Below are 18,369 nucleotides of genomic sequence, written 5' to 3'. Positions count from 1 at the left end.
CACTGGACGTTGAGGGTGGGTGGAAGAGAAGACGGCCACCTCCAGGGAGCCCCCACAGGCTGTCGGAGCGTAGCCTCACAACCAGCTGCTCCCCGGCCGCTGGGTTTAGGGTGCTCTGAGCCTGCCCAGGTGGGATCTGGCAGTCAGGCTTGAGCAGACCTGAGCTGTGGATGAAAAGGAGTCTGGGGGAAGGGCTAGAGCATTCCAAGCGGAGAGGGCGGCACGTGCAAAGGCCTTGGGTCTGGCAGAAGCAGCTTGAGGGGCTGAAGGAAGGGCGCCTCGGGAGGGCGCTCGGCCAGGGTCTCACAGCTAAGGGACAGCTGGCGCCGGGTCAGGCATCGTTCACAAGTCTGACTCTGGGTTTTGCTTGTCGGTTTGTCCCTTTTTATTTTTATATCATTCCAAACTTAGAAAAAAATTGCAAGTATGGCATCGGGTAGAAGCTGTGAGGGAGAAGGTCTACTTCTCTGCTTCACCCAGATCCACCAGAAGCAAACAGTTTGCTCCCTTGGTTTTAGCGTTTGCTCTCTCCCCTCTCCCTCTTTCTGTCTTTTTGGCTCTCTTTCTCTCTCTTCTCCTCTCTCTCCTTCTCTTTCTCTCTCCCTCTGCCTCCCTCTTCTTCTCTCTCCCTCTCTCTTTCTCTCTCCTCTCTCTCATTCTCCCTCCCTCCCTCTCTTTCCCTCTTCTTTCCCTCTACCTCTTCCTCTCCCCTCTCCCTCTTTCTCTCTTCTTCTCCTCTCTCTTCCCACCTCTCTCCCCCTCCTCTCTCTCTCTCCTCAATGGCAGGCATGATGTCCCTTTACCCCCAAATACTTCAGTGTGCACTTCCTAAAAGAAAGGGCATCCTCTTACCTAACCACAGTCCAATCAAAACCAGGAAATTTAACACGGATGCAATACTATTATCTAACCCACGACGCGCATTCACACCCCAGCTCAGTGGCCCCGCAATGCCTTTCACAGCCACTGAGCTCTTCCACGCCCCCTCCCCTCCCACCTGGCCCACGATCCAGTCTGGGGTCCGTTGCATCCCGTTGCCCGATTTGAGCGCCCTTCAACTTGGAGCAGGGCCTTCGCCGCCCTTTGCCTTTCACAGCACTGACATCTTTAAAGCAACAGACCGGTCGTTCCGCGGAGTGTCCCTCGGCACGGGCTTGCCGGTGGCTCCTCGTGCTTCGGTTCAGGCTTGGGGATGTGTGTCCTCAGTCCGTCCCATCGGGAGGCACGGGATGTCGTGTCCCCGTCCTGGTGACGTGACCCCCGATGACTCGGTTCAGGAAGAGACCGCCAGGGGTCCCTCTGTCAAGTCACTGTGTCCCCTTCACAACGAAGGAGTATCTTGTGGGGAGGCACTCTGAGCCCCGCAAACATCCCGCTCTTCACCCGACGTTCACGGGTTTGTTGGAGCTTCCCGCGTCTTGCCCGGCCCGGTTATCAGCAAGGCGCTCGCAGCTTTTGAACCAAGGCGGCAGCCAGATGTTTCCCTGCCAGACCGGGACTTCCAGCCCTGACCTCAGGGAGCGGTCTCCTGGTCAGGAGAGCTGGAATTCCACCTCCTGGCCCTGCCAGCCTCGGACCCAGGAAGCGTGGGTGCTGGGCAGAGCAGGACCCGCCCGGGCCTGGGGTGTTCTCCCAGGAGCACCTGCCTTGAGCAGGAGTTCCCAGTCTTGGCACAGCTGACATCAGCGCCGGGTCCTTCTCAGGGGTGGCGCCGTCCCGGGCACCGGGGGATGTCCAGTGGCACCCTGAGCTTCACCCTCCCCATGTCACACCCCCTCCCTCCAGTCGTGACAGCCTCAGATGTCTCCAGTGTCCCCTGGGGGACAGAGTGGCCCCCGGTCGAGGCCCCTGTGCCCGAGTGACTGAGTTTGGAAAGAAAAACCTGGTGAGCGAGACAAGATTCATTTTTTTTTTAAGCCCAGGAAAGAAGAAAGCTTTCCCCTCTATTGTTAGGAAATGTTTCCTTAGAGCTTACAAAAATTCAGCGGACAATGTGCTTGGGGCCTTTACCAGGTGCTCATTCCAAAACTCAGAAGGTCTGGTTCCCAACTCCAAGGAGTTGGTATTTTTATTAATATTATCACTATTATTACCATCATCATTTAACTATGTTTGGCGTTATATAATCATTTTACTAACATTAAACCATTTGTGTTAGTCAGCCAGTGGGGTGCTGATGCAAAACACCAGAAACTGATTGGTTTTTATAAAGGGTATTTATTTGGGGCAGGAGCTTACAGATACCAGGCCATAAAGCATAAGTTCCTTCCCTCACCAGTCTGTTTCCACGTGTTGGAGCAAGATGGCTGCTGACGGCTGCGAGGGCTCAGGCTTCCTGGGCTCCTCCCTTCCCGGGTCTTGCTTCTCTCTGGGCTCAGGGTTCCTCTCTTCCCGGGGCTGCTTCTCTTTCCTCTGTGCGCTGACTTCCCGGGGCTCCAGCTTAAGGCTTCAGCATCAAACTCCAACATCAAAAACCCTCCATTCTGTCCTTTGCCATGCCTTTTATCTGAGAGTCCCCATCCACCAAGGGGTGGGGACCCAACGCCCTAATGACGTGGCCCAATCAAAGCCCTAATCATAACTCAATCAGGCCCAGGCACAGACCAGATTACAAACATAATCCAATATCTATTTTTGGAATTCATAACCATATCCATCTGCTACACTTAATCATATGAGGGAAAAATGATATAAAATGAATATTTAAAATTGTTTATTATGAAATCATTACATTTTGTGTGGTTAGATATTAAATAACTATTCATTAATAATACTTATTAAATTATTGTTCGTGATTAATTATTTAATCCTTGAGTTGTTTCAGATATTAGTAAAATGCTAACATTTCGAGCATTCATAGCTGGGCTGGATGCTGTTTGTTACACTCATTTAACCATCCCAAAAATCGGGTAGGGGTCGTTATTTGCACACCCATTTCACAGAGGAAGAAACTGAGGTTCAGAGACCTTCAAAGGCAGGGAGCCCCGGGGCTGTGGTTTCTTTCCTCCTGGGTGGCAGTGCAGGACGGAGAGCAGCACATCTTGGTGAGCTAGACGTCCCTCCACCTTGAAGGAGAAAGGAAAGCAGAGGGGGAAGTGTGGTGTGTGTGCAGGAGGGGGGTGTGTGCAGAGCCTGGAGGGGTGTGTGGGGGGTGCGGAATGAGGAGGACGGTGGAAGAGGCAGAAGGAAGCTGCCCAAGGCCAGGAGGGGACAGCTTGAAGGGAAGGTGTGGGTCACAGCTCAGCGGCCTGGAGGGGCTGGGAGGAGGAGCTGGTGAGACACCAGCCGGGTGGGAGGGCCGTGGCGTGCAGGGGAAGGGGGGCCCTCTGTCCGGCCAGGCCTGCCCTGCTCCGGCTCAGGGGCCTCCCCGTTGGCCTCTGTCCGCCCCGAACACAGCGCGCAGGTGTGCGCTCCCCCCCGGCCCCGCGCGGAGCTGCTTTTGTTTTGCACAGAACTGGGGCCCTGGGGCCTTGGGGTTTGGTGGGCGCTGACCAGCCCCGGCGTCCTCTCCCTTCCTCAGCTCTCCCTGCTCCCTCTTCCCCCCCTCCTGTGCTCCCATCACCCCGGGCTCATGGCTCCGGGCGCTGCCGCTGTCCGTGGTGCTGATCCCGCGCACCGCCCGGAGGCGCTGTGTGGGTGCGCGGAGGCTCCGGGAACCACTGGAGGAAAGCGGGCTTTGTGGTCTGGGCCTCTTTTCTTTCTTTTTTTTTTTTTTTTAAGATTTACTTATTTATTTATTTCTCTCCCCTCCCCCACCCCGGTTGTCTGTTCTCTGTGTCTATTTGCTGCGTCTTCTTTGTCCGCTTCTGTTGTTGTCAGCGGCACTGGGAATCTGTTTCTTTTTGTTGCGTCATCTTGCTGTGTCAGCTCTCCGTGTGTGCAGCACCATTCTTGGGCAGGCTACACTTTCTTTCGCGCTGGGTGGCTCTCCTTATGGGGTGCACTCCTTGCGCGTGGGGCTCCCCTACGCGGGGGACACCCCTGCGTGGCAGGGCACTCCTTGAGTGCATCAGCACTGCGCGTGGGCCAGCTCCACACGGGTCAAGGAGGCCTGGGGTTTGAACCACGGACCTCCCATGTGTAGACGGACGCCCTCACCACTGGGCCAAGTCCGCCGCCTGGTCTGGGCCTCTTAAACCATCAAGGTGGCCGAGAGATAAACTCCGTCTCCCTCTCGGCAGTTCCCAGTCTCTGCTCGCCCGGTTTCATGTTCTGGGCGTCTACTTGCCCAGCACGGGCCCTGCTTCGTGGCTCAGAAGGGCCATTTCTTGCCATTATGGTGCACCCAAGTGGCCCTGGTCAGGACAGGTCGAAACAAGCCAGGAAGTCCCCCAGGGGGGGAAACTGAGGCAACATGTGCCCATCTTAACAGTCTTCCAGGCAGGAATGGAGAGTCTCCCCTCTGGAAGACCTGGGCCTGGGTTGAGGGCAGTCAGGAGAGCCAAAGGTCCTGGGGCCACCAGTTAGTCCCTCTTCCGTTGCTTCAAGACCAACGCTAGAATTCTGAGGGTCGAACTGGACCCAGGAGCCCCTGTGGGGCCAGAGCTGCGGGAACAAACAGCTGTTCCAGGTTGGCGGGTGTTTCTAGGTTTTTGACATTTCCCCCTTACAGAGCTACTCCTCATTCAAGTCTTTCTTCAGCCAACCTTAGCTGAGGACTTCTTCTCCGGGCCAGGTCTGTTGCTCACCAAGGTGGGACAGGAAGAGGCACTTCCTTGGAAAGGTTTCACAGACTGTCCAGGATCCAAGCTACCAGCACTAAGCACTAGTGCAGGGGGATCCGAGGCAGGGGAGGGGCTTCCTGGAGGGGAACCAGAGAGCTTTAAAGGCCAAGCCGGGAAGCAGATATGGCTCAACGGATAGAGCGTCCACCTACCATGTGGGAGGTCCAGGGTTCAAACCCAGGGCCTCCTTGACCCATGTGGAGCTGGCCATGCGCAGTGCTGATGCGTGCAAGGAGTGCCCTGCCACTCAGGGGTGTCCCCCGCGTAGGGGAGCCCCACGCGCAAGGAGTGCGCCCCGTAAGGAGAGCCACCCAGCGCAAAAGAAAGCGCAGCCTGCCCAGGAGTGGGGCCACACACACGGAAAGCTAATGCAGCAAGATGACGCAACAAAAAGAAACACAGATTCCCGGCGCCACTGACAAGAATGCAAGCTGACACAGAAGAACCACAGTGAATGGACACAGAGAGCAGACAACAGGGGGGAAGGCAAGAGAAATAAATAAAAAATAAATGTTTAAAATAAAATAAAAAAGGCCAAGCCAAGTTCACCGAGCAGAGGAAGCAGGAAACCGCATCCTAAGCAGAGGGGACAGAGTGTGCAAACAGGTCGGGGGAGAAAGGAGACTGTCGTTAGAGGAAGACGCGCTGGGTGGTGGCTAAGAGGTGCTGTCGGAGGGGTTTGTAGATGCACTCCTGGCTGAGCAGTTTGGATTTTACACCGGGAGCATGTATTCATTTCCTACGACTGCTGAAAGAAAACGCAATGGATAGGGTGGCTTAGAATGATGGAAGTGTGTTTGTCTCCCAGTTCCGGAAGGGAGTCTAAAATCGGGGTGTGGGCAGGGAGCACGCCTCCCTCTGAAGGTTGTAGGGAAGGTTCCTTCCTGGGCCTTTCCAGCTTCCTTGGCTTGTGGCCGTGTCACTCCAGCCTCCGTCTCCATCCTCACGTGAAACTCCTTCCCCGTGTCCCTTTGTCCAAATCTCCCTCTTCTGTCTCTTAGAAGGACACCAGTCACTGGATTTCGAGCCTACCCTAGTCCAGTCTGACCTCATCTTAGCTTGATTGCCTCCGCAGGCCCCAGGGAGTGAGGACTTGAGCATGGCTTTTTGGGGGCCCACAGTCACCCCACTCCAGGAGGACAAAACCACACCATGCGCCTTGCACATTAAGGGAAACCCACCGCTTGCACAGCTGCCCACAAACTCCCAGGGCGAGCTCGGCAGCAGCGGGCAGCCTGCCTCTATTCCGGCGCCATGGGGAGCTCTTCGGTTTCTGCATAATTTGAGGATCCCCTGGGGCTCGGGGAAACACAGGGGCTCCTCTGGCCTCACAAAACCACAGCCCCATGGGCGGGCAGGGAGGGCATTTGCTCCATCTATGTTGGGAAGCTGTGGCTTCTCCTCCAAGGAGCCTGGAGAGCTGGTGATCCTGCTTCTCCCATTCGCATCATCTCAAACTTGTATTGAACGTCCACTGCCTCCCGGGGGCTGTGTCAGGAACCTCAGCTTGTGACCCCAGCCTGCCCCAAATAGCTGCTCCCCCTCGCCATCTCCCTCCCCACCTCCATTGTCCAGCCCCTGCTCCCCGGTCCCCACTGTCCTTTCTGCTTCTGACACCCTGACCTGTTATTTGGTCTGTTCTTAACTCACCAAGTTCACATTGGCCCCAGGACCTTTGAGCGTGCTCTGCCTTCCTCCAGAATGTCCTCCCTCTAATCTTTACGTGACTGCCAGCCTCCAGCTTTCAAGGCTCCTCTCTGGCATCCTCGGCTCCTCGCCACAATGAGCTACCACTTCCCACACACTAGGATGGCTCTCATGAAAGGAACAGACAATCCAGATGTTGGCGAGGATGTGGGGAACTAGGAACCCTGGTGCATTGCTGGCGGGAGTGCAAAGCGGTGCAGCCGCTGCGGAAAGCAGTTGAGGGTTCCTCAAAAAGTTCAATATAGCATTACCATAGGGAGCGTCCGCCTACCATATGGAGGGTCCAGGGTGTGATACCCAGGGCCTCCTCACCCGTGTGGCGAGCTGGTCCACGTGCAGAGCTGCCACCCGCAAGGAGTGCCGTGCCACGCAGGGGTGTCCCCTGCATAGGGGTGCTCCATGTGCAAGAAGTGCACCCCGTAGGGAGAGACACCCCGTGTGAAAAAAGCGCAGCCCACCCAGAAGTGGTGCTGCACACACGGAGAGCTGATGCAGCAAGAAGACACAACAGCAACAAAAAAAGTGACACAGTTTCCTGGTGCTGCATGACAAGAATGCCAGCGGACACAGAAGAACACACAGCGAATGGACACAGAGAGCAGACAACTGGGGGTGGGGTGAGGGCAGGGAAGGGGAGAGAAATAAATAAGTAAAATAAATCTTTAAAAAAGAATTACCTGGCAATTCCACTCACAGGTGTAGACCCAAAAGAAGTGAAAGCAAAGGCTCAGACAGAATGCTTGTATGTGTGTGAGTGTAGCAGCATTATTCGCGATAGCCAAAAGACGGAAACAACCCAAGGGCCTTTCGACAGCTGAACAGAAAAACAAAACGTGGTCCATCCATACAGTGGAATATTATTCAGCTGTAAAAAAGAAGGGATGTTCTGAATCACACTGCAGCACGGACGAGCTTGGGGACACCACGTTGCATGAAAGAAGGCAGACACAGAAGGACGAACGCTGCATGATTCCACTTACATGACTTTCTAGAATCAGCAAATCCATAGACGGGGAGTAGGCTAGAGGTTACCAGGGCCAGAGGGAAAGGGTAAGGGGAGTTTTTGCTTCATGGGAACAGGGCTGGTTTGAGTGGGTGAAAAAGTTTTGGGAGCAGATTGCGGCGCACGCACCCAGCATCTGTCTGACAGCTCTGCCTCTCACAGCCAGGACACCTGCTCTGTATTTGCTAAACGAATGTTCAGAGGTCCTTCACTGTGCCCATTTTGCTGATAAGGAAACTGAGGTCCAGAGAGGGCAAGGGCTCTGCCCAAACTCCGGGCTCTAGGGCGTGGTAGAGCTGGAGACCTTCTCGGGCGTCTGCCCTCTTTCCTCGGTTTCCCGGCCTGTGCCCCGCCGCTGAGATGTTTTCTCCACCTTAACGTCTTGGCCGTGGCCCCATGACGGCCTACCAGGTCAGCCATGGACGCAGGACCCCCGTGACCCGACCGAAGTTAGGGGGCTGATTCGTTCCCCTTCCGGTGAGACTCCAGGAAGCGCTGGCTGCTAAGTGGAGTTTTCCTCTGGCCGGGGCGGTTGAAAATACCTTCCGCGCGTACCGCCAACCGGACACCAGGGGGCGGCAGAGGGCAGCGGCCGGGAGCTCAGGGCCCACTGGCCCGGGCAGGCCTGGGTGGATGGACTCAGCTCCGCCCTGGTCCAGCCTCAGTTTCCCCTCCTGTGAAACGAGGCTTCTATCTGCTTCAGAGGCTTGTGCGGAAGATGAAATAAGATCATGCCGTAAGCGTCCCATCGTGGGCCGTGGACGCACGGTGTGTGTTATGATTCTAGATCATTCTAGAACAGCAGGGATTGCAGATCCCAAAGCTGGTGGGGCGGCAGCCAAGCAGCGTACGTGAGAGAAGGGGCCGGACGGAGATTCTTTTCTTTTTTTTTAAAGGTTTATTTTTATTTCTCTCCCCTTCCCCCCCACCCCTGCTGTCTGCTCTCTGTGTCCATTTGCTGTGTGTTCTTCTGTGTCCACTTCTATTCTTGTCAGCGGCACGGGAATCTGTGTTTCTTTTTGTTGCATCATCTTGCTGCACCAGCTCTCCGTGTGGGCGGCGCCACTCCTGGGCAGACTGCGCTCTTTTTTTCACCCCGAGTGACTCTCCTTGTGGGGTGCACTCCTTGCGCGTGGGGCTCCCCTACGTGAGGACACCCCTGCGTGGCAGGGCACTCCTTGCACACATCAGCACTGCGCATGGGCCAGCTCCACACGGGTCAAGGAGGCCCTGGGTTTGAACCCTGAACCCCCCGTGTGGTAGGCGGACGCTCTAACCGTTGGGCCAAGTCCGCTTCCCTGGAAGGAGATTCTGACACCCGGGGCAGCTGCTTCTTACCTCTTGGGGAAGGCAGATTTCCTGATTGGAGAAAGGATGGAGATTTCGGGGTTCCGACTGGGCACCACATTCCACGTGTCTTTACAGGCTCTGTGGGCAAGACAGAACTAGGCTCGGTGCCCGAGTCGGCAGGCTGCAGCCTCTGTAGCACCTTTGGGTGGCCTTGTAAGTGGGCGCTGGGCCGGCGGGATTCCTGGGTCCTGGACTGGTTCGGGTGGCGCCAGCTCCCTGGTTGTCTGCGGCAGAGATGGGCAGGTAAAGACGGGGCGCGGCAGGAGAAGGGGTGACACAAAATGGGGTGGATCTCTTTAAAATCTGACTTTATTGGAAGCTTGCTTATTTTTTTAGGGTTGAAAATCACATAAACATAAAACTAACCATTTTAACGTGAGCAACTCAGTGGCAAGTAGTCCACGTGCTGTAGTGTGCGACTGCCGCCTCTGTGCGGCTCCAAAACATTTCCATCACCCCACAACGGAAACCCCATGCACGCTCACTCCCCACGCTCCCCCCTCGCCCAGCCCCTGGCAGCCACGAATCTGCTTTCTGTCTGAAGGGATTTGCCTCTTCCGGACAGTTTCTGTAAAAGGAATCCTACAATAGGTGACCTTTTGTGCCTGGCTTCTTTTTCTGAGCATTATGTGTTCAGAGTTCACCCCTGTTGTAGCATGAACCAGAAAGTCATTCCTTTTTTTCTGTAAGATTTATTGTATTTATTTATTTCTCCCCACCCCCTTGTTATTTGCATTTGCTGTGTCTCTTCATTGTGTGCTGGTCTTCTTTTCAGGGAACCCAGGACCTCCCATGTGGGCAGCGGGGGCCTAATCATTTGAGCCACCTCCACTCCCGCTCTGCTGTGTCTCTCATTATGTTTTCCTCCTTGTGTCTCTTGTTGCATCATATTGTTGCGTCAGCTCACTGCACCTGCCTGTCGTGTCAGCTCGCTGTCTTGCTCATCTTCTTTAGGAGGCCCTGAGAACCAAACCCAGGAGCTCCCGTGTGGTAGGCGGGAGCCCAATCGCTCGAGCCACATCCGCTTTCCCATCGTTCTCTTTTAAGACTGAAAAATCCTCCATTGCAGGGATGTGCCACAATTTGTTGATCCCATCATCCTTTGATGGGCATTGGGGTGGCTTCCGTGGTTTGGCTATTGCAAATAACGCCTCTGCGAACACTCGGGTACAAGTCTTTGTGTGGACGAATTGTTTTCACTTCTTGTGGGTCCCCACTCTGCTTCCACCTGTGACTTCTAGGAGAGCAGATGCGTGTCTTTTTATCCCAGGTCCCGCCGTGCCAGGTGCATCAAAGAACATCCGAGGAATGGGTGATGGGAGAAAGGACGGAGGGAAGGGAAGAAGCATAGACTCCAGCCTGGAGAAGTTGCCTGCTCATGTCCTAAGAGGAGCAGAGGGGAGGGAATAAATATTTAGGGGGGGGGGGAGGAAAGAAAAAAGCACCCTGCCCTTCTCCCCTGTGGACCCGGCTCCCCTGTCTGCTGCGCTGATGCTGCTCAGTTGCAAAGCTGAATTAATCGCCGCAGTGCCCTTTCCTGCATCAGCAGCCCCTGGCGCCAGGACCTCAGGGCACCCGTCCCAGGCCATTCTCTCTGCAAAACGTCTGGAATCGAGTATTTCCCTGGGCAGGGAAGGGGCCGGGGTGCATGGGTCAGACTTAGGTGGCATGAGCTGTCGCTCCCAAAAAAATTAAAAAATGGTGTCCAGGGATGGCCAGAGAACCGGGTCTTGTCCAAAATGCATGCTCGGCCAAGCCAGCTCCACAGAGGAGCTCAGGACTGCACCCAAGGGACGGAATGCCGCTGGCTGCATTTTTTAAAAATAAACTTCCTATTTTCAAACATGTTCAGATTTACAGAAAAGTGAAGCTAGGATAGAGTCCCCAAATCCCCTGCATGCGGCACCCCCTATTACAAACATCTTCTATTAGCACGATACATCGATCGCCCTTGACGAGCCAATACCGACACCTTTTTATGCACTAAAGTCCCTATTTGATTTCCCCGAATGTCCTTTTTCTGTCCCAGGACCCCCATCCGGGTCTCCTGAGCGGGGACAGCTCCCGACTGCCCTTGTTTTTGATGACACGACAGTTTTGAGGATTAGCTGTCGTGTGTCGCAGGAAAGTCCTCTCCGGGGATTCGCCGGAGGTTTTTCTCGTGGTTTGACCGGGGCCGGGGGGCTGGGGGATGCTTTCTCGTCGCGTCCTGTCGACGTGGCTCGGCGTGGCTGGTGCTGACCTCGCCACCTGGCCGCGTTGACGTTTGTCAGGCTTCTCCAAGGTGAAGCGACACCCCCACTTTCCGTCGCGCCCTCTGGAAGGAAATGACTTGGAAGGTCCGTTCCACCTCCTCGAGGGCGGGAAACCCACTTGCATCATTAGGAATTCTTCTGGACAGGGCACTGGCCTCCCCGCCCGCTTTATTTATTTATCCAGTCATTGTTTTATATCAGGACGGACACACGGACATTTATCTTAGACTTTGGCTTCCAACCCAATACGGCATTATTTCTTTGCTTGCTTGATTTGCCCCAACTCTGGCCCCTTCCACTGGCTCCGTGTCCCTGTGACACACCGCTCGCCGCGCCCTGTATTCCAAAGTGCGGGGACGTGGGTGAGCCGGGACGTGGCCTCGTTCCCGCCGGGCCCGGAACAACGAGAAGCTTCATAGAAATCAGGTGTTTGGAAGGGAGTCCTCCAGCCCTGACGTTGGATGAGTTTCTGTACAATTAAATGTATGTTTTTACTGTTATTATGTGTTCAGTATTTATCATTATCTTATTATTTTATTTGCTATTTATAAATATTATATTTATGGTATTTCATTCCTTTATTTTACTATTTATGTTTATTTTACTTATTGTTTGTTTCTTTTATTATGCTTTTATTTTATTAATATTTATATTCATATTTTATTTATCACTTATTTATATTGCATTCGTTTATTTTGTCATTTATTCATAATAACATTCTTATTATTTCATTTACTTATCTCTTGTTATTTATTATTTTATTTGTTATTTATAAATCAGCTTTACATTATTAATTACCTATTTTATTTTTATAATAACATTATTTCTTGTTTTATTTACTTAATTAGTGTGTGTTCTGTATTACATATTTATCCTTATATTTATGCTTATTTTCTTTATATTTAGTATTTATAACTATTTTATTTTGCAGTCTTTATTGTACTTCATTTATCTATTTTATTATTGCTCATTTCTAGTTTTATTTATTTTTTTTGTCATCATGATTAAATGTGTTTTGGTCACAAGATCCCTAGACCTAAACTTACGTTGTTGCTGTTGTTTTTTTCCTCTGGCCGCACCTGGCCACACCTGGCCACACCTGACTGCACCTGGCTGCACCTGACCACACCTGGTTGCACCTGACCGCACCTGGCTGCACCTGCCCATGCCTGACCACACCTGGCCACACCTGTCGGCTTGCTCCATGCCCCGTGGCGGGATCCTGATGCCTGCTGGCTGATGTCCCCATTCTGGGTGGGTCCACAGGCCTCTGCCAGAAGAGACAGGAATGGAGTCGCTGGGCAGCCCCACTGAGGACACATCCTGTAAGTCTCTGTGCTCGCAAGGCAGGCGTGGCCCAGGGACCCGGGTGCAGTGCTGGGCTCGGGCTCTGCTGGAGAGAGAGAAGGTGGTGCTGTGGTCCGTGCAGCGGACTCCAGGGCTGTGTGACTTCCAGCTGATTGCTCAGCCTCTCTGTGCCTACAGTTTCTCGCCTACCCAGTGCAGGTAGTGAGTGCACCAAAAGCGCCCGGGTAAGGTTTAAAGGGTGCTGCTGCAAGGATCCCAGCGGGTGCCAGGTTGGAAGTCAGTGCTCACTGCAGGTACCTGGGAAAGGACTGCTGCCTCAGTGCTCACAGGCTCTGAAGAGCCAAAGCACTAGACACCAGGGAAGGGGTCCTGGGAGGCTGGAGGGGCTGCGCCTGGCGCCCCCTACATCTACCCCCACCCTCCCTCTCCCCATGCCCGTGAGAGAAGAGATCAGAGAGGGGCAGCTGCCAGCCAAAGTCACACAGCAGTGAGAGGCAGGTCCACTCTACCCCAAACCCTGTGCTTCACCCTGAGAGCCAGGACAGGTGACCAGTTTTCCATGGCCTTTCACAACAGTCGGTCACCCCAGAGCTGGCCACTGGCTCCGCCCTGGCACCCCACGTTCCTATAAGAGACCCTGGACAAGTCCCTCCACCTTTTGGAACTTGTTTCCAACTTCTGTAAAATGGGGAGAGGGGGGAGTATAATAATAGTCTCCCACTTCCCAAACGGGATAGGTACAAGAAGAGTCTCCCCAACTATGCCCACGCCCTAATTCCCAGTATCTGTGGGTGTTTCCTTATATGGCAGAAAGGACTTGAAATGGGAGAAGGGGGTGTGACAGTTTAATATTATTTGTGAATCGTAAAAAGAAAAAGTTTACGTTTGTAAACTGGTCTGTTCCTCTGGGCGTGATCTCCTTCGAATACATTAGAGTCCACTGGCGTGTCTTGATTATATTATCTGTTAAGATTAGGGCTTTGATTCCACCACGTCAGGAGGGCGTGGCTTAGGGCTGAGTCCCCGCCCCTTGGTGGGCTGATATAAACAGACACTCACTCAAGAAGACACGTGATCGCCATAGAGGCCGGAGGAGAGAAGGCTCAAACAGCTAAAGCCTTGGGAAGAGAGAAGAGCCATTTGCCTGATAGTTAGCAGCTGAGCAGCTGAGAAGGCCTGGAAAGAAACGAGCCGTGCGTCAGATTCTTATAGGCAGCCCTGAGAGACGAGCCCTGGGCCAGCCCACAGCTGAGAGCGGGAGGAGCTGGGCCCACGGAGCCCCGAGAGGAAGAAGGAAGGAGGGACCCGGCAGAGCTCGCGCGCCGTCTCGCTTCAACGCGTGGCAGCTGGCTTGGGTGAGAAAGCAGCCTCGAGGTGGGCTCTTTAGGGCCTGGTGACTGTCACCTTTTACCCCAAATAAATACCCCAGTAAAAGCCAACAGAGTTCTGGTGCTTCGCATCAGCTCCCTGTATGCTGATGAATACAGGGGATTACCCGCAATTACTCAAGGGACACTGAATTCCTTACTGCCACGTCCCTCCGTGCTCTGTGCCTCAGTTTCCACCTTTTGTAAATTGGAGGACAACCTCCGTCTCTTCCTTCCTCCTCTCCGGAAACCCTGGAGCAGAAGCTGAAACCCAGGGGTGCCTCAGCCCATTGGGTGTTTTCATTCTCCTCCAGAACGGGGATTCCAAGGAGCAAACCAGCCGGGCCGCGCCAGGTAGCGCTACGCTCCCAGCCCTCACAAGAAAGCGGCATTTGGGAAGCAGATTTGGCTCAACAGATAGAGCGTCCGCCTACCACATGGGAGGTCCAGGGTTCAAGCCCCGGGCCTCCCTGACCTGTGTGGAGCTGGCCTACGCGCAGTGCTGATGCGTGCAGGGAGTGCTATGTCATGTAAGGGTGTCCCCCATGTAGGGGAGCCCCACGCGCAAGGAGTGCACCCCGCAAGGAGAGCCACCCTGCGTGAAAGAAAGCGCAGCCTGCCCAGGGAATGGCACTGCACACATGGAGCTGACACAGCAAGATGACGCAACAAAAAAAGACTCAGATTCCCGGTGCTGCTGACAAGAATGCAAGCAGACACAGAAGAACACACGGTGAATGGACACAGAGAGCAGACAACGGGGCGGGAGGAGGCGGGGAATGAATAAAAAATAAGTCTTTAAAAAAAAGAAAGCAGCATCTGTCAAGTCACCGTGGCACTGGCACGTCCTCTCCCGTGTTCTGGGCACCGGGAACTGAAAGGACGCACAGTCGATCCCTGCTTTCGCAGTTGTTACGTTCTGTAAAGGCACAGCGGATACCAAGCCACGGCAGGGAAATAACGGGGTTAGGCTCTGCGAGTTCTGGGCACATCTTCACGAACCCGTCGATGCGTTCCCTTGTTTTACGTGCACTTCTGCTTCAAGACACCTTAGTGAATATATATTGAGATTCATTGGCACGGACAGCTGATGACCCTCAATCTCCTGCCCGAGGGAGCGGAGGTGGCTCGAGCAGTTGAGCGCCCGCCTCCCACATGGGAGGTCCTGGGTTTGCTTCCTGGTGCCCCTAAAACAAACAAACAATTGTGGCTGAGTGGTTGAGTGCCAGCTTCCCACATACGAGGTTCCTGGTTCAATCCCCTGCCCTGGGAGCTCAAAAAAAAACAAGAAAACAAAAAACACGCACACAAAAAGTAACTCGTGCCTGAATAGAGCTTCTCTAGCTCCCCTGTTTTCTCCGTCAGGCACATCGCAGTTTTCTTGCGTTTGGGAACGCTAGACAGCTTGGCGGTGCTATGCTGGGGGCAGGCGTCCGCAAAAAGCACAAAAATGCAAAAAAGAAAAACCACGTGGCACTCAATAGACCATGTTTATAATATGAGAAGGCCTTGTACAGCCTGGGCTGGCAACACGTGTGTTGGGGACACGCATATTTTAGCCACTCTCTGTGTGTCCGCCAATGACCTCAAAAGGGCCACGAGTACCGATTTGGGGACGAAGGTCAATGTCAGAGCAGGCGACCTCGCTGTGCGGAACTTGCGAGTAACAAGGATCGACGGTACCTAGTTCATCTGTTGGTGGGTCTTTGGGGACAGGGCTCTGTCACCCCAAATCCAGTGCCTAGGACAGGCCGGGGTTCCCTCGAGGAAGGAAAAGGGCAGCCCCGGGGGGCAGTCAGGGAAAGGCACATCTGTACGTCCCCAGGAGGCGGCCAGCAGCCGCCCCTCTGGACGGTGCCAGGTGTTCTGGCTGGCTTCCTGCTGAGAGTGGCACACGGACACCTGCTGCCTTCCTGCCATGCCGGTCAGCTGTGCCCTGTCAGCGCCAAGCTGACCGTACCACATCGCCCCCACCGCACGAGAAGGCAGGGTGCGGGGTGCTGGTACCCGAGACGCCGGGGTCACGCCCCAGCACTGCCCCCCCACCGTTAGGGGTTGTGTCCCCCCAAAAGCCCTAACTCTCTGTGGGTGAGAGGAAAGGGGGTCCATGAAGATGAGGCCATATAGAATTAGGGTGGCCATGTTAGTCAGCCAAAGGGGTGCTGATGCAAAACACCAGCAATCTGCTGACTTTTATAAAAGGTACTTATTTGGGGTAAAATCTTACAGTCGTGAGGCCCTAAAGAGTTCAGCTCAAGGCTACTTCCTCCCCCGAAGTCTGTCGCAAAGTGTTGGAGCAAGACGGCGGGCGACGTCTGCGCGGGCCCAGCCTTCTCCTTCCTCCTAAGCCTCCGTGGTCCCGGCTTCTTCCTACCTCAGCCACAGGCTGGGCTAAGGCTCGTCTCTCTCCCGGGGCTCGTTTCTCTCTGGGCTCAGCTGCTCTGGGCTCTCCACAAGGCCAGCTGGAGACTGTCACAGAATGGGCTGGCTCTCTCCCCAGGCGCCAGCATCAAAACACATTCTCTGTTCTCCTTCTCCGTGTGTTTCCTTCCACGTGAGTCTATTTTATCCCCACTGAGGGAATGGGGACTTGTAGCAGTTTGATATAGTTATGAATTCCAAAAATAGATACTGGATTATGTTCGTGATCTGGTCTGTACCTGGGCATGATTAAATTATGATGAGGGCTTTGATTGGGCCACGTCATTAGGGCGTTGAGTCCCTGCCTCTTGGTGGGTGGGACTCACAGATAAAAGGCAAAGGACGGAGTTGGGGTTTTTGATGTTGGAGTTTGATGCTGAAGCCTTAAGCTGGAGCCCTGCAAAGTAAGAACACAGAGGAAAGAGAAGCCAGCCCCAGGGAGAGAGGAAGCCTGAGCCCAGGAAGAAGCAAGCCCTGGAAAGAGAGGAACCCAGGAAGCCTGAGCCCTGAGAGAAGCAAGACCCTGGAAGGGAGAAGCCCAGGAAGCCTGAGCCCTGGCAGACGCCAGCAGCCGTCTTGCTCCAACACGTGGAAATAGACCTTGGTGAGGGAAGTAACTGATGCTTTATGGCCTGGTGTCTGTAAGCTCTTACCCCAGATAAATACCCTTTATAAAAACCCACCCATTTCTGGTGTTTTGCATCAGCGCCCCTTTGGCTGACTAACCCAGGACACGACCCTGCCCCAATCTTGATTTAGTAAAGTACAAGTGAACCCTGTGACTCTAATACAATCTAATACGCCCAGAAGCACAGACCAGTTCCCATACACAATCCAATATCTATGTTTGGAATTCGTCAGCAATACCAAACTGCCGCAGTGAGCGTAATCCAACACGACTGTCTTTGTAAGAAAGGGGGGAGTTGCGCACAGACGGGAGAACGCCGCGTGGCAGCGGAGTGGGGACGGAAGGCCGCAGCCGGCCGGGAAGCCGCAGGGGCCGGGGCCAGGCGCGAGGCCCGCCGACATCGACGGCGAGCTCCCGGCCTCCCGAGCTGGGAGAAAATCCGTGTCCGGGGTTGTAAGCCACCCCGGTTGTGGGACTCGGGTCCAGGGGCTGGAGTGAGGCCCTCGCCTCACTCTCCTCATCTGTGAAATGGGCAGCAATTCCTGCCTCACAAGTTCATGGTGAGATTTGGAAATCAGATCAGCTCCTAACAGGTAATAGGTGATAAATTAACATGGCCATTTAAAAAAATCATTTTATATGTGTGTTTATAGCATGGTGTCTCGTGAAGCGGCGAGCCCGAGCCTGCTTGCTTAGAGACTGAGCAACTCAGGGAAAAATACTTGAGGAGCTGGTCCAGTGAGATAAATGAATGTCTGAATTCGGTAGCAGAGGATCGAGACAGACACGCCTCTCCCAGCTGTTCATTTATTTTGCCGTCACTGGTCATGTCATGAAACGGGGAGTAGAGGTGGGTCCCCGGTATCTCCAGAGGGCCAGCCTCTCCTCCTGGAGCTGGGGTCAGATGTCGGTTTTTCTCGAAGTAAACCACAAAGAGCCAGTTCCGCTTCATGTGTTCTTATATCGGCCCCCGCCCCTCGGGGGACAGCCCAGGAGGGGAAACCGCCTCAAGGGGGACCCCAGAACCCACGCTGGGGGACTTCGGGGAAGATTCCATGAGGAGTGTCGGCCCTGACCCATTCTGGAATTCTCTCCAAAGACCACGATCCCCTGTGCCTCAGTTTCCCCATCTGTTCAAAGGCTGCCGATCGTCATTCCTAAGGGATGTTGAGAGGACGAAGGCAGGGAGAGCTTAGCAGAGGGTCTGACCCATGTTGTGCGGTCAATAAATGTTCGTTGTCCAAAAGTCCTCAGAAAGTTAAATACAGAATTGCCGTGTGGCCCGGCAGCCCCACGTCCAGGTATAGACTCAAAAGAACGGAAAGCAGGGACCGAGGCAGTTATCTGCACACCCATATTCATCACGTTTTCACAATCGCCAGAAGGGGAAGCCGCCCGAGCGCTTCTCCACCCACCGGCTAACGGGGAAACCACAGGTGACCTGTCCTTGCAGTGGACTATTACACAGCTGCGAAAAGGAATGACGCACTGAATCATGCCACGACTGAAGGAACCTTGGACGTGCAACGCTCAGTGAAGGAAGCCGGGCACAAAAGTCCACTTATTGTCTGACTCCATAGATATGAGATGTCAGAATGGGCAAAAT

The 18,369-nt window shown here is 54.1% G+C and overlaps 1 protein-coding gene across 1 annotated transcript in view; it reads left to right on the top strand.

Annotated features, from left to right (window-relative positions):
* The window catches only part of ATCAY (ATCAY kinesin light chain interacting caytaxin), a 50,714-nt gene that overhangs the window by 6,474 nt on the left and 25,871 nt on the right, over positions 1 to 18,369 (top strand). The window contains exon 3 of the mRNA XM_058282115.2: positions 12,306 to 12,364. Coding sequence (XP_058138098.1) covers positions 12,306 to 12,364 — 59 coding nt within the window. The remainder of the gene's footprint in view (positions 1 to 12,305; positions 12,365 to 18,369) is intronic.

This window comes from Dasypus novemcinctus, chromosome 19, assembly GCF_030445035.2.
Source record: "Dasypus novemcinctus isolate mDasNov1 chromosome 19, mDasNov1.1.hap2, whole genome shotgun sequence".
NCBI classification, from domain to species: Eukaryota; Metazoa; Chordata; class Mammalia; order Cingulata; family Dasypodidae; genus Dasypus; species Dasypus novemcinctus.
Note: the sequence above shows the minus strand (reverse complement) of the source record. Positions and strands in the feature narration are given on the sequence as shown.